The sequence below is a fragment of the Mesoplodon mirus genome (genome assembly GCF_964341445.2).
Source record: "Mesoplodon mirus genome assembly, chromosome: 15".
In the NCBI taxonomy this organism is placed as follows: Eukaryota; Metazoa; Chordata; class Mammalia; order Artiodactyla; family Ziphiidae; genus Mesoplodon; species Mesoplodon mirus.
Genome location: NC_138991.1, coordinates 84138171 through 84156206, shown reverse-complemented (window position 1 = coordinate 84156206; position 18036 = coordinate 84138171). Strand labels below are relative to the sequence as shown.

General features: G+C 47.1%; 1 protein-coding gene across 1 annotated transcript in view; it reads left to right on the top strand.

The window, feature by feature from the left end:
• Positions 1-18036, top strand: part of SDK1 (sidekick cell adhesion molecule 1) — a gene marked incomplete at its 5' end in the record, with an annotated part of 846211 nt that overhangs the window by 637096 nt on the left and 191079 nt on the right. The window contains one exon of the mRNA XM_082645911.1: positions 4896-5032. Coding sequence (XP_082502037.1) covers positions 4896-5032 — 137 coding nt within the window. The remainder of the gene's footprint in view (positions 1-4895; positions 5033-18036) is intronic.

Below are 18036 nucleotides of genomic sequence, written 5' to 3'. Positions count from 1 at the left end.
TAACACAATAACAGTAGGGGACTTTAACACCCTGCTTTCACCAATGGACAGATCAACCAAAATGAAAATAAATAAGGAAACACAAGCTTTAAATGACACATTAAACAAGATGGAGTTAATTGATATTTATAGGACATTCCATCCAAAAACAACAGAATATACTTTCTTCTCAAGAGCTCATGGAACATTCTCCAGGATACATCATATCTTGGGTCACAAATCAAGCCTTGGTAAATTTAAGAAAACTGAAATTGTATCAAGTATCTTTTCCAACCATGACGCTATGAGACTAGATATCAATTACAGGAAAAAAACTGTAAAAAATACAAACACATGGAGGCTAAACAATATGCTACTAAATAATCAAGAGATCACTGAAGAAATCAAAAAGGAAATTAAAAAATACCTAGAAACAAATGACAATGAAAACACGATGGCCCAAAACCTATGGGATGCAGCAAAAGCAGTTCTAAGGGGGAAGTTTATAGCAATACAATCCTACCTCAAGAAACAAGAAAAATCTCAAACAAACAACCTAACCTTATACCTAAAGCCATTAGAGAAATAACAACAAAAAAACCCCAAAGTTAGCAGAAGGAAAGAAATCATAAAGATCAGATAAGAAATAAACGAAAAAGAAATGAAGGAAACGATAGCAAAGAACAATAAAACTAAAAGCTTGTTCTTTGAGAAGATAAACAAAATTGATAAACCTTTAGGCAGATCATCAAGAAAAACAGGGAGAAGACTCAAATCAACAGAATTAGAAATGAAAAAGGAGAAGTAAAAACTGACACTGAAGAAATACAAAGGAGAGAATACTACAAGCAACTATATGCCAATAAAATGGACAACCTGGAAGAAATGGACAAATTCTTAGAAAAGCACAACCTTCCAAGACTGAACCAGGAAGAAATAGAAAATATAAACAGACCAATCACAAGTGCTGAAATTGAAACTGTAATTAAAAATCTTCCAACAAACCAAAGCCCAGGACCAGATGGCTTCACCGGCAAATTCTATCAAACATTTAGAGAAGAGCTAACACCTATCCTTCTCAAACTCTTCCAAAATATAGCAGAGGGAGGAACACTGCCAAATTCATACTACAAGGCCACCATCACCCTGATTCCAAAACCAGACAAAGATGTCACAAAAAAAACAAAACTACAGGCCAATATCACTGATGAACATAGAAGCAAAAATCCTCAACAAAATACTAGCAAACAGAATCCAGCAACACATTAAAAGAATCATACACCATGATCAAGTGGGGTTTATTCCAGGAATGCAAGGATTCTTCAATATACGCAAATCAATCAATGTGATGCATCATATTAACAAATCAAAGGATAAAAACCATGTGATCATCTCAATAGATGCAGAAAAAGCTTTCAACAAAATTCAACACCCATTTATGATAAAAACTCTCCAGAAAGTAGGCATAGAGGGAACTTACTTCAACATAATAAAAGCCATATATGACAAAACCACAGCCAACATAGTTCTCAATTGTGAAAAACTGAAAGCATTTCCACTAAGATCAGGAACAAGACAAGGTTGCCCACTCTCACCACTATTATTCAACATAGTTTTGGAAGTGTTAGCCACAGCAATCAGAGATGAAAAAGAAATAAAAGGAATCCAAATTGGGAAAGAAGAAGTAAAGCTGTCACTGTCTGCAGATGACATGATACTATACATAGAGAATCCTAAAGATGCCACCAGAAAACTACTAGAGCTAATCAATGAATTTGGTAAAGTAGCAGGATACAAAATTAATGCACAGAAATCTCTTGCATTCCTACACACTAATGACGAAAAATCTGAAAGAGAATTTAAGGAAACACTCCCATTTACCATTGCAACAAAAAGAATAAAATATCTAGGAATAAACTTACCGAAGGAGACAAAAGACCGGTATGCAGAAAACTTTATGACACTGATGAAAGAAATTAAAGATGATACAAGCAGATGGAGAGATATATCAATGTCTTGGATTGAAAGAATCAACACTATGAAAATGACTATACTACCCAAAGCAATCTACAGATTCAATTCAGTCCCTATCAAACTACCAATGGCATTTTACACAGAACTAGAACAAACAATTTCACAATTTGTATGGAGACACAAAAGGCCCTGAATAGCCAAAGCAATCTTGAGAAAGAAAAATGGAGCTGGAGGAAATCAGGCTCCCAGACTTCAGACTCTACTACAAAGCTACAGTAATCAAGACAGTATATTACTGGCACAAAAACAGACATATAGATCAATGGAAGGGGATAGAAAGCCCAGAGATAAACCCATGCACATATGGTCACCTTATCTTTGATAAAGGAGGCAAGAATATACAATTGAGAAAAGACAGCCTCTTCAATAAGTGGTGCTGGGAAAACTGGACAACTACATTTAAAAGAATGAAATTAGAACACTCCCTAACATGATACTCAAAAATAAAACTCAAAATGGATTAAAGACCTAAATGTAAGGCCAGACACTATAAAACTCTTAGAGGAAAACATAGGCAGAACACTCTATGACATAAATCACAGCAAGATCCTTTTTAACCCACCTCCTAGAGAAATGGAAATAAAAGCAAAAATAAACAAATGGGACCTAATGAAACTTCAAAGCTTTTGCACAGCAAAGGAAACCATAAACAAGACGAAAAGACAACCCTCAGAATGGGAGAAAATATTTGCAAACGAAGCAACTGACAAAGGATTAATCTCCAAATTTTACAAGCAGCTCATGCAGCTCAATATCAAAAAAACAACCAACCCAATCCAAAAATGGGCAGAAGACCTAAATTGACATTTCTCCAAAGAAGATACACAGATGGCCAACAAACACATGAAAGGATGCTCAACATCTTTACTCATTAGAGAAATGCAAATCAAAACTACAGTGAGGTATTACCGCACTCCAGTCAGAATGGCCATCATCAAAAAATGTACAGATGATAAATGCTGGAGAGGATGTGGAGAAAAGGGAACCCTCTTGCACTGTTGGTGAGAATGTAAATTGACACAGCCACTATGGAGAACAGTATGGAGGTTCCTTAAAACACAAATAGAACTACCATATGACCCAGCAATCCCACTACTGGGCATATACCCAGAGAAAACCATAATTCAGAAAGAGTCATGTACCAAAATGTCCATTGCAGCACTATTTACAATAGCCAGGTCATGGAAGCAACCTAAGTGTCCATAGACAGATGAATGGATAAAGAAGATGTGGTACATATATACAATGGAATATTACTCAGCCATAGAAAAGGAACGAAATTGAGTTGTTTATAGTGAGGTGGATGGACCTAGAGTCTGTCCTACAGAGTGAAGTAAGTCAGAAAGAGAAAAACAAATACCGTATGCTAACACATATATATGGAATCTTAAAAAAAAATGGTTCTGAAGAACCTAGGGACAGGACAGGAATAAAGACGTAGATGTAGAGAATGCACTTGAGGATATGGGGAGGGGGAAGGGTAAGCTGGGACAAAGCTAGAGAGTGGCATGGACATATATACACGACCAAATGTAAAACAGATAGCTAGTGGGAAGCAGCCACATAGCACAGGGAGATCAACTTGGTGCTTTGTGACCACCTAGAGGGGTGGGATAGGGAGGGTGGGAGGGAGACGCAAGAGGGAGGGGATATGGGGATACATGTATACATATAGCTGATTCACTTTGTTGTACAGCAGACACTAACACAACACTGTAAAGCAATTATACTCCAATAAAGATGTTAAATAAATAAATAAATAAAGTCGCAGTCTATGTTAGAAATATTAGTTTGTTTATAAATGGTGTGGTGGGTTAGAGAGAGCTGTGTTTCTTAGGTAGCTGCAGCCATATAACATCTTAATAAATTTCAAAGTGTAAAGAGTACATTTTTTAAATTAAAAAATCAAGGATAATTATGGCTTTTTGTGCTGACCTATGTGGGTTAGCAATAATTGATGTCTAAGAGAGACCAGAAGCTAGTTAGTGGGTGAAGTGGGTGATATCCGGCCTCCCCTTTCCCAGCACTCCTTGTAGGAGAAGAAGCCATTCTTAATGGCTACAGAACAGGGTCCTGCTCCCGGATAATGAGATGTAAAGGTTAAATATGGGCCGGGCAGCTCATGATTGCAAGGTGGCTGACCGGTCGGTGGTGGAAACCATGCAGTTGGATTTTGACGCTTGGTCACCAGTAAATCCCAGTGAAGACCCTTTCTGTTAGTCACTTCTTTCCAGAATTTATTTGCGTTGTGTTTCCATTTTATAGCCTTGCTGATGCCTTGTTTACTATTTCCATGGGGTTCCAGTTAGTGTTTTTACCACGTTTCCCTTCCAGCGCTTTTCCCAAACCTCCATTATCCAACAGAAGACAGAACAACAATATAACCTCGCAAGCTCAGTAATGAGGCTGCTCCGTTATCCAAGAATACATATGGGCATTTTGGCTGGTAACTCCAAGTGGCTGGTGTCGGAAACTTCCACAGTAAATTATATTTCCCAGGCCTTTTCCTGTTCTATGTCTTGCTGCCTTCCCACTAACAGCCTCTAGCCGTAAAAACAAACTGTTGACCAAGTTTTCTCAATTAAATAGTCTACTGTATAAAATCGGCACTCCCCACTGGATTTAAGTGAGAGTCATTAGTTGTTTAATCCCTACCAGAGGGATTAAATCAAATTATGTTTGGAAAATAAAACACATTGTGAATGCTGAAGGGTTTTCTGGGGGCGGGGAGTAGTTAGTGTTTGTGCTCGGGGCGTGTTTGATGTTCTCCATTTTCAAAACATTGCACACAAGGACCAGGCAACGTAAGAACCACGAGGCTGACCCGCAATTCTGACGTGCGTTTTCTTTTCTTTTCTTTTTTTCATTCTTTTGTATCCAAGTGAACTGCCTCATTCACCCCAGAACCTCCTGGCCAGCCTGAATTCTTCCCACAGCCATTCGGTGGTGCTGTCCTGGGTCCGACCCTTTGATGGAAACAGCCCTGTTCTTTATTACATCGTGGAGCTGTCTGAAAACAGTAAGTAACGAAGCAACATTGTCGCCGTGGACAATAATCGGATTTCTCCCTGTGCTCTCAATGTCCTTAACCTTTACTTCTGGCTCAGACCCAGAACAGCTAGTAGTAAAACGTTACGATGCTTTACGGAGTTTCCAGTGAAAACCACAGCTCGGGCTTTGGGAAAATTAAAGGGCGGCGTGGGAGCCCAGGCGGGCAGCGGGCGGAGTGGCTCGAGGGCCTCCTGCGGGAGCCTGGGTTTGGGCCGAGGCCCCAGATGGCTGTGCCCACGGGGCCGCCCTGAGCAAGGGTACCCGGTTCAGCATGGGACGAACTTGCAAATGCATGAACAGTGCCTCCGCCTGGGGCTGGTCTGAGGGTCAGCAGCAGCGATAGTTCACCTGTGTTGGCGGTTTGGGCGCAGACGCCACGCTAAGGGCTCAGTGGGTCCTCTCCTTCCTCACCTTCCTCGGCCTCTCAGCAGCGGTCAGCACCGTCCTTCAGCAGACAGTCTCCTCCTCCATTGGACTCCCCTCCAGCCCCACTGGCCACCTCTCCTCCTCCCTTCTGCTGGCCTCTCGTCTCCGCTGTCCCAGAACCTCTTCCTAGGACATCTTGGGCATCCCTGTGATTTCCAGTGGCGTCTTTTCCTGATCTTTGACCTCCAGGACCACAGATGGAGCCCCCATAAGCAGTTGGCATCTCTGATCTTGTTGTCTCACAGATGCCTCCAACTTAGGTTCTTCAAACTCTGTCTTTCTTTTGACATTTTAACCCTAACTGTTCCCGCCTCATCACTGCAGTCATTCTAATCTCAGTGTTGGCCCCCTTGGTGCCTCCTGTATCACTCAAGCCAGAAGCCCAGGAATAGCCCTGGGTTTCTTTTTCCTCTCTCCCGACCCCACGCCCACCCCAGTGCATCAGCAGCCCTGCCCGTCTGTGTTCTAGGACGTAGCAGGGAACTGCTCTCCTCTCTCTGTCTCTCCAGGGCATGGTTCCCTCTCACCAGGACAAGCGCCACAGCCTCTAACTGGTCCCCTCCTTCCACGTTCGTTCTCTTCCAAACCGTTCTCACACAGGCCGAAGCATCGACCTTCCTAAAATATGACTGGACTATATCCTCCCTCCCCTGTACGAACTCAGCAGGGCCTGGAGCAGAACCCACCCCTCCTCGGCCCCCGGGCAGCCTCCCAGGCCACTGCTTTTTGCTCTGTGCCACCCACCATGTTTCACGATGTCTCCCTAAGGGCCAGGCTTCCCCTGTCCTGGCCCCTTTCCTGGGTGCTCCACACACGAGCTCCGTGGAACTGCTTACTGCCAAAGCTGGCTTCCTGCCTTTGTCACCCCACTGTTACTCCATCCAGGCTCCTTCCTGGGGCCTCCCCCAGGGAGGAGCTGACCGGACCATAGGTCGCTGGGCTCTTGTGATGGTCAGCTTCCCTGGGCTGGCAGCTGGTCTCGTCGTGACGTTATTATAAGCGGGTCTCTGTTTCAGGACAGCTGGGAGTGGTGGTCTCCCAGTGTCCCCCCAGCCCAAGCGGGCTGTCCTGCTGAGACCCCACAGGCACTTGGCCCTGCTCACTCCCTCAGGCAGGACAGCCTACGCTTCTGCCACAGCTCTTCCCAGGCTCACTCGACCTGTGCACTCTTCCGCTGGTTACTGACTGACCTCACGTGTTTCTCCTAATTATCTTCTGTTCTTCCGCCTCCTCTCACGTGATGGAGCCCCCTTCTGATCATCACATGCTCGGACCACAGCAGGCTCTGTCATTCAGTGACGTGCGGAGTGTAAACCCCTGGCCCAAGGGCGCAGGTAGCAGTAGGTGAGGAGGGGACTCGGCCCAGCCGTCAGCCTCTGGAGCCTGTGCTCTTCCTGATGGCCAGGCCACTGCAGAGAAGTTTTGGGGGACAGAACCCTCCCTCTTGTGCTTTAGCAGCGCCTTTGTGGTGAAAGTGGACCCAGGATGGCACTTTGGTGTCAGTCTCTGCAGGGATTAAAGGAAGCCGTTCTGTGGACCTGCCTTTATTTGAATTGGGCTCCCCCAACCCCTTCAGTATTCTACTTCCACGTCCTGCCTTTCTAAATGTTCACCCTTGACTACAATAGCTTCGGTTCCAAGCATATCCTAGACTGAGGTGCCCGGGGCCGAGGCCCTTGCTCCCTCTCCATGGTCCTCTGCGTGGCCCGATCTGGTCTCTTTCCTCAAGGAGAGGGTAGGGTGTGAATGGAAATCAGCCAACACCCATCTTAGTTTTAGTTCAACAGCTCTGATCAAAGAGGGGAGGGTCGGGCAGTATTTATTGGTGTAACTTTTCTGGGCGGTTAAGGTTTTCCCGAGGGTGTCAGGGCCACATGGCCTGTAAGCAGAAAGGGACCTGACAGTGATCTGTACGGAGAGAACTGTCAGAAGCAGGCTGTCCATCAGGGCCCTGGCAGAGGTGACCCCCGCTGGGTGTCACCTCCTTGAGATCAGGAATGTGTTTTACTTATCTGTCTTTGTGCCCTTCAGAGGCGCTCACCAGATGAACTGGGTCAGTCCCTGGCAGAGTCCCCAGTGATGGACCCAAGTTATAGTCCCAGACCATCTGCCAAAAGGGAAGTGCTCTATGGCACTCGGCATTGTTTCAAAATGCCACACCAACTATTTTCTTAACAACTTGCATGATCGGCTGGTTCTTTGTCAGACATCCTGCCTAAATAAGAAGCAGGTCTTACGTGCAATCATTTATTCCATCCACCCATCCGTCCGTCCATCCATCCATCCATCCATCCATCCATCCATCCATCTGTCCATCCATCCGTCCATTCAGCACCCAGTCCTGACTGGGCATCTGCTCTGCACCAGGCACTCTGCTGGGTGCTGGGGCACAGAGCTGAAATGGTCAGTCTCAACCCACCGACAACAGGGACCTGGTCAGACACGTCAACACATCCTGCCACGTACGGCGCTCCCACTGAGGTACGTCCCGAGTTCAGTAGGGGGCGGCATGTGGAGGCCCCAGCTGGGAGGTGGACAGCGCCCTCAGAGGGGCAGGCGTGCCAGGAGACCGGGGCCAGCAGTCGACAAGGGGCAGCGTCAGCAAAGGCCCCAGGGCATAAGCCTCGAGGCATTTAGAAACAGCTGGCTTTCAAGGTGACGCCAATGTGGGGAACCAGGCCAGGATGCTGAGAAAGTGACCGAGGGTGTCATTAGTCCCTCCTCAGCCTCTGGCTCTCCCACTGGACCCTCCTGGAGCTGGCTGACGCCCAGATGCTTCTCCTTCAGAGGAAAAGTAGTGTAGAAGAATCCGGAGTACTCTGCACTATTGTTATGGTCGCACCAAGTAGGATTATTACACAAAGACTCTAAAGTGGATAAGATGCTTATCTCCTGGCTGATGCTGATTTCAGTTGTATAACACATGTCTGCGGCCTTGGCTGAATCACTTCGTGTTGCTATCAGTGGATTAGCCGCAGGTCTTCCTGATGTGCAGACAGCAAGACCATCACTGTCTTCTGGGCCAATGATCTGGTTTTTGTTTTTATTAGGAACCAGTGCCCTTGAAGCAGCTGAACATGCTGGCTGATTATGGTCAGAAAAAACAGCTTAGCTGCAAGTACACTAAAATGGAGATGGTATTTGGGCTACACTCAGTGGTGTGCAAGCAAGTGGACAGTTCTAAATAGCTCCATCCGACAGCCCACTCATCCAGCTACTCAGGGTGCTCGCTGCGGCCAGCGCCTCCTGGCGGGCTGGGTAGGATGCCCTTCTCCTGGAAACCGTGGCTCCTGCAGGGACCAAACTGGAGGGGTTTGGTGGCGGAGGCAGGCGCTTTGTAACACCTGCCCTCACAACATGCCAGCCGTTACGAAAGGGCTTCTTTAGAGCTTTTATGGAGTAGGACTCTGGAGCTTGTGCCGAGTGCTTGTCCGTGCGCTGGACTGGAGCTGAAGCCCTTCATGGAGAGTACGGGCCCCCTGCAGGCGTCCTGTAGTTCCTCTCTGTGGAGCCGGTAGTTCTCTGGTCCCAGGCGTCTCTGTGGGAGGCCAGGGGCTGGAGAGGGCAGCATTGTCCCAAGGCCTGGCCCGAGGTACAAGCCTGCTGGGCTGAGAGCAGGGGTCAGGCCCAGTGGTGGCCAGAGGAGCCTTGGGGCATCCCTGTGTTAAGAGAGTGCAGGGATTCTTGATGTCTCCATAGCAGGGAGCCTGTAAACAGGCTGAAAACTCTGTTTCATAGCAAAAGGATTTGGCCCATTCTCTAAAATATTTGTTGAGTCTAATTAAGAATAATCTTTCTTTAAGATTATTATGATCACAAGGGGGAGATGGCCAGAAAAAACTTGTGATGGACTCTGAAGTGGACCCAAAAGCAGGTCACTGGGTGTCTCATCCAGCAGCCTTCAGGGTTACCTGATGCTTTGGGGGCCTGCACTTTTCATTGTTTTTGAGCTATTTTTACAACTCTAGATTATAGAAAATTTGTAGTGCTACAAATAATTCTTGTCCACAGAAATGCAAATGAATTGTGTCCTGGTTATAAGTGGTTACTGCAGTACTTAGTTATTGCTCTGTAGCTATTGGTCAGTTTTGCATCTATTTGTAAATTCATTTTAGCATTCCTCACTGTCGGTATTTCGGTATATGTGTGTGTGTTGTCCAAGTTCTCTTTTGATACATTGTAACATCTTACTGGTTCCCTCATTAATCAACGACAACTAAAATCTTTGACACATGCTCCTTTTATATTTGGATGAGAACCATGATTTTCCCTTTTTAAAAATGTATCCTTTAACACGAGTGCATTGGCGTCCTATAGTGTTAGAAACGCACAGACTCATCTAAGGCAGCATGTGCCACAAGCTTCCATGATAACTTCCATGACGTTTGGGGAAGGCCATCTCTGTATCTCAGACTAATTCTCAAACCGAGCCCTTCCCTGTTTTCATGAGTTTAACTAAGGCATTTTACTGCTAAAATAGAATAAGCTTGGTCTTTGACCACTTAGAAAATGTAAGTCTTTTCCCCATGAATTTATTTAAATCTTAGCACGTGACTCCTGTTAAGTCACTGCAGGTAACAAGCATACTTACATGAAAATTTCAGAATATTTCATCTTGTTTAGTTCTACTGTTAGTTTTTAACAGGTATGAGTGTTCATAGCTTTATACCTTATAATATTTAAATTTGATTAAAATATTAACAACACCTTTGTAATTTGTTATTAAAATTATATATGCTCATTAATAAAAAATTTAGAAATTACTTACAGCACAAAGAAGAAACATAATCCCTATGATCCCATGTGTGTGGAAAGCACCCCGCCCGCCGTGCGCTTGGTCCCTCCGCGGCCACATCCTCCAGGACTTGGCTCCACCACTGAACCCCTCGGCCCTCCGTCTTCAAGCTCCCCCTGTCTCCTGGCTCCTTCTGCCTCAGAGGAGAATCGTCTCCACCCCTCATGCCATCTGCTCCCCTCTGCCCAAGCCGTAGCATCATTTCCACGGGACAGACCCAGCGAGCACTTTTCGGCCCCTCCTCCCCGACCTCTCTGCATCCCGTGCTCTCTTCACCTCCACTTACAGCTCAGCTCCCTGGGCTTGACTTCCATCTCCCTCCTCATTCTTACGTCTCAGTCTTTTGTCTCTTGGACCATTTTCTCTGACTCATCCGACTTCATTTCCAGTCCTGCCCTTACAGTGTTGGTGTCCCGTGGTTTTCCTTGCTCAGGACACTGGTCTTCTCTCCCCACGTTTCCCCCAGTGATCCCTTCCCCGAGGGTCACCTCCCACCACGGGCTGCAGCTCCCCATTATGTGCTTCCAGCCCAGACCTCAGATTCATGTAGACGTCCCCACCTAGACGTCCCCAGGTTCACCAAACTCAGACTGTCAAAGGAGACCTCATCACCCTCCCCCAAAGTTTTCCAGGTTAGAAACAGAGACATCATTCCTGTCTCCTCCCCACTCCCCGCCCCCCTCAAGGACATCACTATGTCCCTTTGGGTTGGTTTTACCTCGTAAGTGTCTTGTCTCATCCACTGCCCCTCCGCATTTCAGCAGCCCTGTCCCTGACTGGCTCTGCCCCGCCGTACAATCCCCCCCATCTGGCCTCCTCAGACCCTCCGCCCAGGAGTCCCCACGTTCCCTGCGTGTCTGCGGAGCGCACACCCCGCTTGAAGCCCTGCAGAGGCCCCCAGAGCAGGCGTCGCATCCGGGCTGGGCAGGGAGCCTCGGGTTCCCCCAAGCGTGCTTGTGCTTCTAGCAGCCCTGAGACTAGTCCCAGGCCACCTTCTAACCAGATTGCCAGCCCTAATTCCTTCTTGTATAGAAACGCTTATTGCTCAGAGAGTAGATTCCAGGCTTATTTGCACATAAATAGCGCCATTGATCACCTGACCCCCGCCTGCCTCTCCAGATTTATCTCCAGCCACTCATTGCTGTGCTTTTCATGCTTCAGCATCAGGGCTCTGCTCGAAGCTCCCTGAGCGCACCCAACGGCGCCACTGCACCTTTGCTCAGCTCCCCAGTCCTGCCCTTCCGTCTTCCGCCGGCTCCTTTGTAGCACCTCCTCTGGGAACTGTCCTCTCCGGGAAGTGCTGTCCCCAGACTCCTGCCCCCACATGCAGGGCAGCCGTGCTGATTTGCCCAGCAGGCAAAGTCGGCCCTTAGAGAATCAGCACAGGCAGGAAACCAAAACTAAGCAAAATATCTGGAAGGAAACTCTTTAATAATTTTTTCCTACTCCAAGTTTGCAAAGATATTTCCCTGTGTTTTCATTGAGAAGATTCACGGCTCTGAGCCTTGAGTTCAGGTCTTACAGTTATTTCACTTTCATTCTTTGATTTCTGGTCGTGTTGAACACATTTCCCAAGTTGGTTGCTTTTCGTGCTTCCCCTGCTATCATCTGTCAGTTTCCTTTTCCCTATTTTTCTACCAAGGCCTTAGGGATTTTCCTGTCATTTGTGGCAAGAATTTTTTCAATTTGTTTTTTTACCCTTAATTTTTGTGTATTACTTTTTGACATACAGAAGGGTTTATTATGTAGTAAATCTACTGATGTTTTCCTTTATGATTTCTTTCATCACTTTTATGTTTGGATATTTCAACACTATCAAGCATAACATATATTTTTATAAGTTTTCATCTTGTTTGTAAAGCTTTAAGGTTTAATACATTTAACTCTTTAATTCATCTGGAATTTAGATGTAAGTAATCTGACATGTGACCTTTTATTTCTTCCAAATGACCCCATTTTTTTCAGCATGACTTATCAAATAATCCATTTATTTATGAAGTGCCTTTTTCGTAAATTAAGGGGACCTGTTTATGTAAAAGTCTGTGGAGTTTGTTTGGACCCATTGATTCATCACCTGATTATCTGCCAGTTCTATAATATTTTGATTGCTTTAGTTCCAAAATATGTTTAATAACTGATAAAGCATTCCCCTCATCTTTGCAGAATTTTTGTTAGTTCTCGTCACCTGTTTAGTCTTCCAGAAAAAAAATGGAATTATTTTGTCAAATTTTGAAAATCATCACATTGACTTTTTAATCATGTTAAACCTATGATAAGTTTTATGAGAACTGACTTCTTGGTGATTCTGTCTTCCCATCCAGAAAAATAATATGCTTCTCCATTTCTTCAGCTATTTTTTTTTTTTTTTTTTTTTTTTTGCGGTATGCGGGCCTCTCACTGTTGTGGCCTCTCCCGTTGCGGAGCACAGGCTCCGGACGCGCAGGCCCAGCGGCCATGGCTCACGGGCCCAGCCGCTCCGCGGCATATGGGATCCTCCCAGACCGGGGCACGAACCCGTATCCCCTGCATCGGCAGGCGGACTCTCAACCACTGCGCCACCAGGGAGGCCCTTTCAGCTATTTTTTTATATTGCTTAGTGAAGTTTGCAGGTTTATACCCATAGGTTCTATACTTTATTTGTTACAGTTGCCCTAAGATTTTGTCTTATTGCTACTGTAAATAGGACTTTCTTTCCATTTCATCTTCTAAAGAGTTATTCATTGTTGAAACATAGGAAAGCTATTGATGTTTAGGTATTTGTTTATTATTATTATAAATATTTTTCAGTTGATCCTTTTAGTTTTCAAGGTAGACAATCATATCTTCTCCAAATAGTAAAAATGTTTTGTTTCCTTTTGCTTTTGTTTTTTTAAAATTATTTATGTTAATCCTCTTATTTATGTACTTTTTTGGGCTGTGTTGGGTCTTCGTTGCTGTGCGTGGGCTTTCTCTAGTTGCAGCAAGGGGGGGCTACTTTTCGTTGCAGTGTGAGGGCTTCTCATTGCGGTGGCTTCTCTTGTTGCGGAGCACGGGCTCTAGTCGTGAGGGCTTCAGTAGTTGTGGTGTGTGGGCTCAGTAGTTGTGGCTCGTGGGTTCTAGAGCACAGGCTCAGTAGTTGTGGCGCACAGGCTTTGTTGCTTCATGGCATGTGGGATCTTCCTGGACCAGGGCTTGAACCCGTGTCCCCTACATTGGCAGGCAGATTCTTAACCACTGCCCCACGAGGGAAGCCCTCCTTTTGCTTTTATATCTTACTGGGTCAATTAGAATAATTTTAAAAAGTAAAGGTAATTGGCATAGTCGTTGTTTATCTGATCTCAGTGGGATGTCTATGAGGATTTTACTGTTATGTATGATATTGATATTTTTGTTGTTTATTGAGTTTTGACAAATACATATACAGCACACAGCTCATACCTTAAACAAGATACAAAACATTTTCAACATTTCAGAAAGTTCCCTGTGTCTCTTTCCAGTCTTCCTCCTTCAAAGGCAAGCACTCTTCCGACTTCCATTTGAACTTCATATAAATGAACGCGATACTGATTTGAAACAGCCGTTTCTCATCCTGTAATACGTTCCTCCCATTCCTGGTTCTTAGGGTTTTTTAAAATGTATGTAGGGATGTTTCTTCTTTCTAAGCAAGTTTGTTTTTTTTTTAAATTCCATTTAGCAATACCCTACAATTTATGCAGGAGAATTCGCTATATGAATCCCCTGTAGGCTCGCAGCCATGAACTCCCAAGGTCCTGCCTCTGGACAGGTTTCGAGCTGACTCTGAGGGACCTGGTCATCAATATGAGGTTCCCGAGCCTCAGACTTGAAATCAATGTCTTTTTCCTTAACTTGGAAAGAAACACTGTCTTCCATAAGTTAATACCTTTCTTCGTCTTTTCCAAAGCTGTGCAAGAACTGTCAGGTTGGAAGGACGTTCCTACATCCTCTGAACCTTCGCTGCCTCTGACACGTGGAGAAGTCCACACAGCAGGCAGCACTGCTGTCAAGAGGCTGCTGGCTCTCCCGGGCGACTTAGCGGCTTCCTTTTTTTTTTATTTTATTTTTTATTAGTTTCTGCTTTATAACAAAGTGAATCAGTTATACATATACCTCTGTTCCCATATCCCTTCCCTCTTGCGTCTCCCTCCCTTTTGAAACCCCACATCCAGAGTGTTGCTTTGTTCCCTTAGTCAACAGGGAACCCAAAGCTAAACCGAGTGCTTAGCTGAGCTTCCTAAGTCCCCCAGGTGTTAGAACATCTCTCTGGCTTCTTCTCCTTAGTGACTTTGGATTTGTTTAATTTTCATTTCATCATCCAGTTTCATGCATATTTCACTTTAGAAGGTCTTTAACAGCAGGAGATCTCTCTCTCTGTCTCTACACACACACACACACACACACACTCACGCAGGACAGAATGATGCCAGGCTGAGGGGCGAGCCGCAGAGGGCCGTGCAGCGCCACTGAGCAGCCCCGCGTGGAAGCAGAGCCTGGCAGCTTGCCCCGCGGAGCTGGGCCGGCGGTGCTGTGCCGGCAGCTCTCGTCCTGGCGGCAGAGGGCAGGGGCCCAGGGCCCGGGGCGGGAAGGGCCCTTATTCTGAACTGGTGAGTGAATTTCCGGGAAGAGGGGGCCGAGGATGGCCGGGAAGCCGGGCGCGGGAACGGGAAGCGCCCTGCAAGGTCGTGGTCCGGGCGCTTGCTGAGTCTGAGATGGTGTTTGGGGGTTCAGGTAGCGACGGCCCAGGGCAGTTTGTCTTTCCTGGAGCGTGGAACATTCTGGTGCCGATACCTTTCTCGAGCAGGGCTTCTTGTGTCACCTGCTGGCCCATGACTGGCTTTTGGAGAAGGTTCTCGGAGACCCCGACGGCTGCGCCCCCGGGCGTCCTCGGGGAGGTGAGGAGACGCCCCTTCATGGCGAGACCGTGTGGCTCTGCTTGCTGTCCCGCCGCCTGCCCGCCAGCCCCTTCCCGTGAGCATGGGACACCCTCTCCCGCCTCGCTGTTAGCGGCTCCAGAGCTGACGCTGGGCTCTGCGCTGCTTTGCTTGCCTGAGTGGCACAGAGACTTTGTTCTGTACGCTTCAGATCGTTTTCGTCCGTCTGTGACACACATCTCACACGGGTACTTGCTAAAAGCCTTGGAGTGTGAGAAGTGGTTTCAGTCTTCACGCACTTTTCTGTGGGTTTTTTCATGTTGAGCCTCACGTTAAAAGCACTTGCTCCCATTTTAAAATCCATCCAGGAAGACAGCGCGTGTCACAGTCGTTCCCTGTCGCGTTGCTGTGTCGTAGGCCCAGAGAGGGGCTGAGGCGGGGTGGGGGTTGGGGTCCTGCCCCCTTGGCTCCCTGCCCTCGGGCAAGATGAGGAGGTGGGCAGGGCAGCCGAGGGGCCGCATGGCCCCTGTGGGTCCTTGCCTTCCCAAGCCCGTCCCCCAGAGGGACGCGGCTTCCTGCGCGGGGACGCCCGGTGCAGAGCAGGGTGGCCCGGCCGCGTGTCTTCCCCGAGGCCGGCTCAGCTGCTTCCACGAGGTCGCCGGCCAGCCGAGGTCGGACCTGTCCCCAGCCCACCGTGTGGGGCTCCCTGCCACCAAGACTTGTCTCCTGCCCCAGTTGCCCTCCGCTTCTGCATTTGTCCACTGCCCATGTCCAACCTCTGTGGCCAGTGTCTCCTCTGATGCAAACGGCTTCTCCAGTTCAGAGACCACACTCTTCCCAGTATTGTGTCACCCCGTGAGCCCACGCCTGGGGCACATTTGGTGTCTTAACAACAGCTCAGGAGGCCCAGTCCCTTGGATGTGAACAGCCGAAGGTCTCAAAGCCTATTCTTGGCATCACTCTGGCCATAGTTCTTAGCAGAGAATTTCATTTAGTTCCTTAAATGCTCAACTCTTTTGTTCTTAACTCCTAAGGCAAAACTTGGTACATTGTAACTCTGACCCCACAGACTTTTATTGCTTCTCTAAAGACAGATACAGCAGAGAAAGCCTTCCCCAAGTGAAAGATGTGCAACTATTTTAGCCTGTGCTCTTTGGGCTTTTGTCTTAGGCAGAAAGTACTCATCCACTTCTCCCGCTCTTTCTCCTGGTCCAGTGACGATGTCTGACTAGTCTGAGTCTCTCACCCCATCCATCCTTAGGGGAGTGGCCTGGCCCTCCTGTGACCTCATACTTATCCCCCGTGATTCCATGAGTAGCTCTGGGTCACAACATCCTTTCAAAATTGTGTTTCGATTCGCTCGTTTTAGGTATGTTTAATGCCTCGACAGACTCATGGAAGACCTCATGGTCTTCTCTCAAGATTACGGTCCATTCTAAAAATGTTATTTCTGCCAGCTCAAGCTTGCAATTCTCAAGTGTCCCTACAAATTATATTCCTTTCATTCTTTTAATAACTTTTTATCCAGAATCCTGCAGAAGGCTCTCATTTAACCTTTCAGAGCTTGCTATTATCTGGGCTTCTCTTTCAACGTCGAGATGAGCTGTGAAGAAACCAAGAGAGGCTGCTCCGTGGGCAGCCCTGGGTGTGCTTGCCTCTGGCTTTTCCCATCCACCCGGATCAGATGAGCCGCTTGGAGTGGGGTCCATTCCACAGCCTCCGCCCGAGCGGCCTCGCTCTGTGGAGGTTGAGATTATTTGTGTGTCTGGGCTTTGACACTGTGTCTCTGTTGACACGATGACGATAATCTGAGGGTGCTTTAATATAGACAAGCGAACGTGATTCATCCCGCCACACTAATGTCAATAACTCGTTCAGCTGAACACTGAAGTATAGGTCAGAGTCTCTGAAAAACTTGAAAATAATTACACAAAGCACTTGAAAAATCATGAGAATGGTTTAGACAACAACTGTAATATTGACCTGTACTTGTTTTTGGGGGGTTTTTTTGTTTTGTGTTTTGCAGTACGCGGGCCTCTCACTGCTGTGGCCTCTCCCGTTGCGGAGCACAGGCTCTGGACGCACAGGCTCAGCACCCATGGCTCACGGGCCCAGCCGCTCTGCGGCATGTGGGATCCTCCTGGACCAGGGCACGAACCCGTGTCCCCTGCATCGGCAGGCAGACTCTCAACCACTGCACCACCAGGAAAGCCCCCTGTACTTGTTTTGTTTCATGTTTTTCTCCTACTCTTTATTTTCCAAAGAAAATTTTTGTTAATGAACTTATATTACTTTTTTCATGAGATACATACATATATATGTGTGTATATGTATAAAAATAAAATTTACCTTTTTGTATTACTCTATGGATGTACAGTTCTCAGGATAGACCCAGGTTTTATAGCTTATGTAATTTTGGAGCTTTGGTTAAGAAAAACCATTCAAAGCTGAAAGTACCCCTGCTGGGACCTTGGGCAGGGCCAGTGCAGATGGGGGCCAAGAGCTCAAGGTCCCTCTGGAGTGGCCACGGGGTCCACCATGAGGGCATTGGGTGACCACTGTTTGCAGCCCGTGGAGGGCCCGGCCCCTTGTTTTCACTCCACCCAAAGGCAGCAGGTCCCCAAACACGAGAGGTTCCTGTGAGCCACGTCTAGGACAGCCTACCCTCCAGAGCTCCGACCCCAGAAGAATCCCAGTGGCTTAAATCCGGGCTTTCCGCGTGCAGCTGGTGAGCGCCGTGCCTGCTGGTGTCCTCATACACCAGCCCTGACCTCTCCTCGCGCCGGACACCCGGGCTTTGCAGTGCAGGCCCCACACCTGCCCCCCTCCTCCTGGCCCTGCCGAGCCATTAACTGACTGGCTTTTCCCCCCTCGGTAAACATT